This window comes from Fragaria vesca, linkage group LG7 (assembly GCF_000184155.1).
Source record: "Fragaria vesca subsp. vesca linkage group LG7, FraVesHawaii_1.0, whole genome shotgun sequence".
Taxonomy (NCBI): Eukaryota; Viridiplantae; Streptophyta; class Magnoliopsida; order Rosales; family Rosaceae; genus Fragaria; species Fragaria vesca.
In genome coordinates this window covers 16278648-16288839 of record NC_020497.1, presented here as the reverse complement: position 1 = coordinate 16288839, position 10192 = coordinate 16278648, and the positions used below count along the sequence as shown (strand labels likewise).

Below are 10192 nucleotides of genomic sequence, written 5' to 3'. Positions count from 1 at the left end.
ATAAATATTATATTTATTATTTATTTTGTCCACTCACTCTAACGTTATTAAATGTTTTCCCCTGGGCCCTTCGTTTAAATTGCCCAGTCTGCAGAGTTCAGGTTGGATCTAGTAGGAGACGAGGTCATAGTCACCCGCTATTCTGCCAGTTTTCGCCAGTAGGTTACCTGTTCAACCTACTCGTGTTTTCTTGCTTCCGCTTGTGTTTAGTAGCTCTGAATACTTTAGAATTTTTGTATATTATGTGATGTTCAGAAGTGTTAAATTAAGAGTGTAATATGAAATTTTCGAGTTAGGGTTGTCCATCTGCAAGGGAGATTTTCTTAATCTTTTCAGTAAATTTTCCTTGGAGGTGGTCCCCGCACGACTTACTCTGGGTTTCAGGGTGAAATTCGGGGTGGGTCGTGTCACTCCCCATGTTGTGGTCAGACTGGGGCGAGGTCCCGCAAGAGGTTAAGGACATGGTCCACAACGCGATGTCGATGAGTTTACAAAATGCCTTAATAATATTATGTGTTATGGTTTAGATTTCTCAAAAAACTAAACTAATAAACGGTTAAATGCAGGTGTGGTTTGAGGTTCTCGAGCCCTTGAAGAGCAGCTGGGCGGACATTGTGCATGGGGGAAGGTACGTTGGGATTAAAATGAAAAAACAAAATTGTATGTCATATTAATAATATTTCTAATATTTTTGTTGTATATGTAGGTAGAAGGAGTGGAAGAACGAGCTGCGGACCCATTGGACTACGCACGGGAACGCACGTTCTGCTACCCCTGCTGAGTTCCAGTACAGAGAGTACGAGTGGCGTTGGCTTCTGACATCAGAATTCAACAACCCTCGTAAACAGGTATTTAAATAAATTAATTAGTGAATTTGTCATTAAGTACGTGCGTTTTTAAATATTTTACTAATAGTTTTGTTTTTTCTTTGAAGGCGGTTTCCCGGGCGAACGCTCAGAACCGGCAACGCAACACAAGGAACCATCATGCCGGTTCTAGATCGTTCGCTGTCTTCATGGACGAAGCGGCCAGGGAACATCCAGAGGTCAACCAGTACGTCTATACCTACGAGAAGGCATATCCTGACTCTCAGGAGGATATAGTAAGTAATCTTTCCTTTTTACGAAATTTTTAATTTTACTTATATATATGTCAAAATGTTAATTAATAATTTTTTTTCTATCCAATTAGGCAAAGGTGAGGGAGGCTAGTGACGAGGTGATGAGTGCTATAGTGAGGGAGACATGGCCGGACACGCAGAAGGAAGAGATGTCCGAAGCCATTTCCCGGATCGACACTTCAGATATGAGGGTTGGGGCGAGGATAATGGGCACAGCCTTCCCACCGCGAGAAAACAACTTCTACTGCCGAGGTCTAAGAAAGAAGGGCCAGGGGTCCTGAAGACCACTCCAGGATTTCAACGAAAGGCAGCCTCGACCAGCAGCAGGATGACTCAGCTAGAGTCGGAAGTTGAGAGACTACGGGAACAGCAAGCTGCTCAGGCTGACGCTCATGCTGCTCAGGCTGCCGCTCATGCCGCTCAGATCGCCGAATATAGAGCCTATGCTAGAGCCCTACATGCCGCCCAGCAGGCCCAGCATCAGCAGATGTTCCAGTACTTCTAGGATTTTACAGCTGCCCAGCTTCAAGGACTTCCACCTCCGCCCATGCCTGCGCCTATATAGTTACCTCTGCCGCCGCAATCTCCTCACCAGCAGGCCCCAGAATCGGATATTGATTTAGACCATTTAGATTTTGTGTAGTTGACACCTTATATAGTTTTATGTGCTTCTTGTTGGTTATATATATGGAATTGTTTTGGTGTATTTTGCAGCTTGCTTGGAATGGTAATTTAGAAATTTCGCGTATTTTTTATTGAAATGGAGTTATAGCCGACGAAACATGCCACAATTCGTCGGCTATAGTATTTTTATTTTTTTCCATAGGGTTTAGCCGACGAATTATGGCATGTTTCGTCGGCTAAACCCTACTAAAGCCGACGAAACAGACTCTATTTCGTCGGCTATAGTTATTTTTAATTTTTTAATTAAATACTTTAGCCGACGAATTCCGTCGGCTAAAGTCTGGGAGTAAAGCCGACGAATATTTCTGTTACGTCGGCTGAAGTCTGGGAGTATAGCCGACGACACCCTATTTCGTCGGATAAAGTATGGAACAATAGCCGACGAAATATTTTTGTCGGCTTAAATGCATGAATAAAAGCCGACGACAAAATAGTTCGTCGGCTAAAGTCTGGACAATAGCCGACGACGGTATCTAGGTTCGTCGGCTAAAGTCATCGCCGACGACCCTTTCCCGACGACACTATAGCCGACGAAGGCTCGTCGGCTAAGATCTTAGCCGACGAATTAGGATAACATGCCAACAAAATTTTTCGTCGGCTAAAGTGCTTATCCTGGTAGTGTGATAAGGAGCAGTATGCAATATTCAATTATATATTGTATGATTGAATCCCTTGAAATTATGGTTTAAGTGAGAAAAAAACACAAGAGACTTCCCTAACATCGAAAATATTAAAAATAAAAAAAGCATTTTGACGTAGACGAGAATAAAAAGTAGACAGAATCTAATTGCGGTAGCGCGAGCTTGGGGGCTAGGCGCCTAGGCTAGCGAATGGCTTGGCTAGGCGTTCAACGTGCCACGTCAAACTAGCTGACTCAGTACTCATGAGTCATGAGCAACGAGGCTGCCCATCGCATTCTTCTTTTTTTCATTCTTCCTTCTCAAGAGACAACTATGTTTATCGTTGTTCAGCTTACTTGAACTTTAACGCATGTACGTGAATTGCCCAGCACTTCAAAAAGACGCCAATTACCAAAGGGAACTGAAATTCCAAATCAGTCTCACCAAACCAAATAGGTCTGGGGTTAATCATCTGCTAAAACCAGCCTAACCATTTCCACCAAAATATGTATATTTGTATATTTCTGGGTGTTTTTATTGTCGAAATTTCTGGGTGTTGTTATTGTTGGAAACTTGGAGTTCATGTTTACATTCGATCACCATCCTCATCAAGGCGCCAAACCCAAATTAGGATGACCAGAGTTAATTAATCTACCAAATCAAATGTCTTCTGTTAATTGCAAGACCCAAAGCAATTTACAAACAAGGTTTTCCTACAAATAAAACCATATCAACCATCATCCATTACACTGGTACTTTATTTCTACACAGCAGAAAAGAATAAATATCCCTCAAAAAAAGAAAAATTCACAGACCCAACACTAAACCAAACGACGAATCATTATTCCTTCCTCGTCTTTGTGTTAAACGGCATAAAGGTCTTCACCACTTTCTTAACTCCGTCGACCAAAGAAGTATATTTGACGGTTCCATCGTTCCCGGCGAGCACTGTGTACTTGTCCTTTCTGGTGAAGTTCGTGCACTCAAACCCTAACGTTGCAGCCAAGATCCTCTGCACGTAATTAGCAACATCATGAGGACTCTTCCCCGACGAACACGTAGCTTCCATCGGCAACTGGTTCAAGAAAGTGACCTCATATACCGGTCTAGGGTTCATGAAGAAGAAAATGGGATCCAAAGCTTTGCAACCCTTGGCGGTGGTTGCATGAAAGAACCCTACCCTATAGTTCATGGCCACGGGGACTATTCGGTCTGTGAGCTCGGCAAAGAGTGCGCTGAATCTCAAGAGGAAAGGCTCACGACACGTCGTTCCTTCGGGGCAGACCACTAGGTCTCCTTTAGTCAGTTCACGCTTGATTTTCTCGGCGTCGACGTGTCGGATTCGGGTTAATCGGATTGTGGGGATCGGGGATAGGATCTCGGAGAATCGAGAGACGGAGTATGTGACGGCTGGGATTTTACGGCCGAGTACGGTGGACAATACGACGGGGTCCATTAGGGTTCGGTGAGTGCAGACAAATAGTACGCCGGAGTTGTTGTTTCCGGGGACTGCTGGTGGGGGTGGGGGTTTGCCTTTAACGATGACTTTGCCGCCAAGTAACCGGGACATCGCGGGTTTAGCCCACATTGGCAACATCAAGCCCACTGTTATGCGGATGAAGGCTAGTAAGATGCCTAGGGGCATCCAGAGGAGGATTAAGAGAGCGGTGGATGGCGTCGGGCGCTTCACTAGTCGGCCGTCGTGGAAGATCACCGGGAGAGGGCGGAGGAGCTGTTGTTCGTCCTTTTGGTTGGTCATCATGAATGGAGGGTGCATTTGTTCCTGTAGCCAAGCCAGTTTTCAATGAGGAAAAATGAAAGTTGTTAGATAATTTTTCTGTACATGAGATAAGTTACAAGGAAACTGTTTTCTACTTAAATTATGAAATGTTGGCCATATATTAGCAAATATTAATGACCTAACCTTGCATAGTGATAAAAACGAAGAACTTGATGAGGTAGGTCTTCCCAACCCTAATGTAGGTTGTGTTAATTTCTCTGCAACCAGCTTGCCTACCCTGTCACAGAAATGACTGGATCCAATTTCACCCTTAACGAAACCTGTGGCTAACCCAAACCGGTTCACAACCAGCTCACAGCCAACAACTTCATCAGCACGCAAGTGCTCCTTCACAAACCTCTCCACCATTATCCTCGGCATCTTCGTCACTACAACCCGCTGATCACGAGAACTGAACACCTTCCACGCCTCCATATCGACATCCTCCACGCAAAACTTCGGCAGCACAGCTCGCGCCACTGATTTGATCTCCGATTCGCGAACTCCAGCAACCGCAACAAATATCATTAGCTTCAGCCCCGCCTCCTCCCTACCTATCATCTCGAGAAACTTAATCACCGGCCACATAACTAGCAGCAAGGCGAACCGGAGCAACCCCGACGCCTCGAATGCAACCAACATGAAGTAGGAGAAGGGATCGGGGTCCTTGAGGAGTGTCCCTTCTAGCTCTGAAACAACCGAAGACTGATCCATCTCCATCTGCATGTGTAACTTTTCTTGCATGGGTTTTCTATTTTCCCAGTTTATAAGGCACTCTAAAGCAGTTTAAACAGTTTACCAAACTTGGTTAAACCAAATCTGTATTAATCACTCTTTGGGTTCTGAGTAGATGTATCTGCAAGGAAAAGAGGATTATACGCAATGTTATATATACACAAATGATCGATTACTTAACCCCAACAACAACGTTCTGTAGTGATGACAAAGTCCACTCGTTTACACCTAATTGGTTATTTCTACTTAGGTAGGTCGCTTACTTAGTTTCTTTACATTTCTTTAATGGTGACGCGACATGAACATGTTGGTTCATTCTTGTTATATAAGCTTTGGGTAATGTTTGTAGGTGTGACAAAACTTACCACCCAAATATGATGCTATTGCGTTATCGAAATTTCTAAGAAATTTCGAATGTCGATCTCTTTTAGGGTTTTCTATAAGGATGCATCATTCTTTCGTCAATTCAGACCAAAATAAAAAGCTGCATTGTCAACTTGTACAGAATAACAAAACTTGCATGTATGATATGCAGAAGCAGATTGACAAGCTGGTTGTTTCTGTACGTTTACGATCGAGTACATTGACACACACACAGACTCGTCTCGATACCAAATGGTGCATTTAGCCACTGACTTTTGGTTTACTCCTTTTGTTTTGCTAATGATATATAATGCTTCATCTTGTTACGGTTTAAAATTACAAACAAAACTCTGATGTAAAATTAATTATTCTCTAAACATTTTTGCAAATCGCAAAATAATCTGCTGGCTGGAGTTTTACTTTTTTTAATTATGTTTTGTTATGCGGAAGCGGTCGACGAGGCTCAACGGATCCCACACACTAGTCCAATAATGCCGATACTCTCCCTATTTTAGCTACCCGGTGGAGAAACGGGTATGAGGTTTTATCATAAAAAAGTCTCGGTATTAATACATGTGTGGTACCATTTCTCGTACTGTTCGTTTTAATTAGCATACCCAGTTAAAAAATTATCAAGATTTTTCGTTACAATTTTGTTTCTACCCATCGAAAAAAATTGCAAATATTTTCTGAAAGTGTGCTTGGCCTGACCAAGTAATCAGACCGAACACTGGGACTTCACAAGTGTCTTATTTTTGTCCGCGAAATGCTCTTGTGTGGATGCATGGCTGGTTAATTACTTAATTAGTTACACTAACTAAGCACATTGCCAAACCCAGTGCTTATAAGTTATAAAAATGATCGTGTTGGCCAAGTCACCCCAAGTGTCATTGATCTCAGAGCTGCATGCATTATATATACAAAGCTCGTAACCAAGAAGAATTAAACAAGCTAGAGTTAGATCAGAAAACTGAACCTTGTGTCGCTAAATTTTTGCGTACGAATATGCTGATTATGAAGTTGACACGCAATATGTTATGTTTGGGCTCAAAGCTATAGTTTGGTGAAGGTTTGGTTTGAAGACGATGAAAACCACCCTTAACTCAGCAAGGGTGACGAAAGAGTATTCAAATCCTTCTGAGGAGATACAAGTGGCATTTTTTAGCTAGCGTTCATTAGTTAAGAGTGAATTGATTTAGATTAATTAAACCCCATTTCAAATTGGCCGGGTTCGTCCTAATTGTCTCTAGCACAATCGAGATAGACCACAAAAGAGTACGGTTTAATTAGTACCAATCAAATCTCCAAGAGTTCACAATGGTCCATAACACACTTGTTCAAATCGTCCATGGACAATCGGTCATGAACATAAATCTCATATAAATCTCATAGCTACATAGCGTTATGAATTGAAAGTTAGGCACGACTTGCAAAAGGATTGATACATGCCAGGTCCATGATTAATAAAAATCTAATTGCATGCGTTTGCCAGCTTACAAAAGACGTTCTGTTTTAGTCAATCTTTATTTTGTTTAGTGTGACAGTATGGATTTACATTCTGAACTCTAGTGTGATCGTTCATTTGTAAGGGTGCCTTGGTGTCTCTGCAAGTGTTTGATTCCATATATAACTCATTGTAATTAATCGATTCAATAAACCCTAAATTGTTCCAAACGTGGTGTCTTTGCAAGTGTTGCAACTTTGCATATAGTGACGTCAGGTTTAAAAGTTGGAAGCCCAAAGTAGTCGACCCAACAGACCATGCCTTTCATCTATATCCCAAGCCCTTGTTTAACCAAATGGGCTGGACTTTGGAGGGGTACGTTCTGTTGTAAACCCTAATCTAATGATTCTCATACAAAATATCTGTGTGAATTCAGCATATCGGCTAAGGTCTAGGTAACACGCACATCAGGCATGAATTGCGGTCTGCCAAATTTCGAGGCTCTGCCTCACCCTCTCATTTTCAATTTTATATACACTACCAATCGAGTACCACACTGAAATACTGGAATGAAGGATAACATAAACAAATGCCTCTCATCTTAATTTCTTTCCTGCTAATAAACCTGCCTCTGCTGATATAGTAATACTAATAGCCTCAGACGCTTAAGTCTTAACTACTGTAGTATTAGAAAAATCCAGATATTCTCCTAATCAAAATGTTTATGCAAAACTAATCTAGGGTTCGAGATTCGCGGGTTAACCTAGCCTTAATCTGCAGGGTATGATATTTTGGATTTGATTATTGCTGTACACGAAGTAACGTACGTGGAGTCCATCATCATAATGATTCGTGTAGAAGGAAGCACAGACAAGTCACGTGAGCTTCCTAAACCCTAATCCATGGAGTGAGACTGATCAACGACCTCGACTCGCATCATCGATCGAGCTTTCTATCCAGAAAAACAAAGACTCACATCATCGAGCTTCACATGTCTTCTTCTTCTTTGTTCTTCTTCTTGTGCTAAACCCTAGCTAGCTTGTTAGTAAATCTAAACCAATTAACTAAGACTCTCTCTCTCTCTCTCTCTCTGTGGGAGAGTGAATGTGTATAGTGTATTCAAACAAGAAAAGGGCATCTTCTTCTTTAATCTTTAGCCCGTGGTCTGGGTTTTTTTGTTGGCTGGTTTCCCCGCATTCACTGAAAGTTTATATTCCACAGGCTTTTTAATTATAGTGGGTGGCTAGCTGCAGGATTGCAGCTAGCTTGTGTAATTTTAATTACAAATTCACTTATTCACAATGTGAAATGAAAAAATGTATAGTATAGTTAGGTTGAGAACTTATTGACATGTTTGCTCAAATTTGCTATAGTGTTGCAACAAATTTGATCAGTACGAGTCTGTGGGTTGAAAAGTATGTAAAGTTTGGACTTTAGAGGATATGCATATACAAAAACTCCGGTTTATGTTTTTTTTGTTTTGTTTCATCTCATTACAAATCGTTCTATTTGTGATTTTGTAAAAATACATGATCGAAATATTAAACATTCTTTTAACTTAAAAATGACATGAAATTATATCTAAATCATGTTTATTTACCTTTAAAACAAAACTATAGACAAACTATATGCATGTATTCAATTGTACTAACCATTATATGCATAATTTCTAACCTAATAATGCCTACGATAATGACTCCCGTCTTGAATACTATCGAGCTAGCCTTGTCAACAAAATGTTACGCAACGTACAAGTTATGAACAAACTAAATGATCTCATTACTGCAGTTGGTAACATAAGCTTTCGATGCACCTTAAATATTCCTTTAATTTTCAGTCCAATTAGTTATTTCTAGCTAATTAAATTCGTTGGAAGAATTTACTGTTTCATATTATCAAGAAGAAGAAGATAAGCATCATCACCCCAATTCGGAAATGGCACTTGCAAACGTGACATAAGTACAACAAGGGTCTGCAGGTTGCAGAGAAAAACAAAGCAAGCGACCAAAAATGACAATTCCAAAAATAAATATTTTGTTATATGTTCATCATGACGTGGCGGAACAGCACGAGTGCAACAACAAACCTGATCTTTTTCTGCAACACAGACAACCCTCTTGAGCTTCAAGGTGAGGTCTTTGTAACGATAAATCCCCCCTCCCCCCAAAATAAGAGTGATGTTCTAAACTCTACAAGATATGATGATGGTGTAATGTGCTTTTGACCGGATAAACTTAGGAAGATGAATGTGGCGAAGTTACTACTATTAGTTTTACTTTATAAAATAATTTAATAGTTTAACAGAATCTTTACAAAACATTGAATCAAATTATAACTCGCATTTCCTAACTAGTAACGTTTCGTATAAAAGATTTTAGAACACATTCAACATTTAATGTATATACAAATTACTATATGGACACTGAATCAAAATATTAAAACCAAAGATTTGAGAATTTTGTATGAAATATCCAATTCATGATTTCGGACATAAAGAATTAATCAACCCCGACCAAGGTAATCAAGAATGAAATCTGATATTGGCTATCTTTTTGGATCCCATCATATTACCTTCCTCATTTTAAAGGCAAGATGAAGAAGCAGAAATAAGTCCATCATATAGTAAAAATCTAAGGTTCAGTGTATACAAGAAAAAATCAAACAATACAAAGCTTATTAGCGCCGAACTTGACGGAATGGAAACACTCGGTATATATTTTTTGATAAAAATAAGCGTACGAAAAAAATAATAACGGTTCGAGCGAGATTTACTATATTTGAATTACACGTCCCATGTTTGACATTAGAGAATGAACAAGAGTATCAGTGGACTAGGCCTTAAGATTATTTACCTCATGTGATCACAAGATACGTAGATTCCCAAATCTGGTATTGACTACAAGAATATACGTATTGATATTGCTTCCACCCAAATACAGGAAACCCTAAAGAAAAAATCTAAAACGTGCATATATCTATCAAGACCAAAAACATGCTTAACATGATAATCCAAAGAACTTAAGCCCAAAAAGAAAACAGGCAGCAGTTAGTCCATGAAATATATAGAACCCTAAAACACCTCTCTGTAGTAAACAAATCCTAGCCGTCAATCCGCACATCCAACGGCTCAGACCCCCCCACTGCTCGTGCTTATCATTGCCCTCTTCCTCACTTCACTGTCTCCCTCCCTCTTTTCTCTTTCGCTCCTCAGCAAAAACCAAACCAAAACCAAAAATGTCTCACCTCCATTTTTGATCATCCAAGCTCTTCCGATCCTCATAAAAATCACTTCTTTGACTAAAAAAACCCATCTTTCTATTGACCCAGAAAACTCTGAGCCATAATCCCAGTTGGGTTGTTCTGTTTCAGCTGAAACCCAACCCAAAGCTTCAATCTTTTTATCTGTTTCTTTCTGGGTTTGATGAGTTCTTACAGTTGTGTCTGAC

At 40.3% G+C, this 10192-nt stretch overlaps 1 protein-coding gene across 1 annotated transcript; it reads right to left on the bottom strand.

Annotated features, from left to right (window-relative positions):
- Window positions 1-3122: 3122 nt before the first annotated feature.
- Window positions 3123-4970, bottom strand: LOC101302696 (glycerol-3-phosphate acyltransferase 5-like). The gene is made up of 2 exons (XM_004307433.1): window positions 4349-4970; window positions 3123-4207 (listed from the first exon to the last, which is right to left on the bottom strand). The coding sequence occupies exons 1-2, from the start codon at window positions 4946-4948 to the stop codon at window positions 3266-3268; spliced, it is 1542 nt and encodes a 513-aa protein (XP_004307481.1). The 5' UTR covers window positions 4949-4970; the 3' UTR covers window positions 3123-3265.
- Between the last annotated feature and the right edge of the window lie 5222 nt (window positions 4971-10192).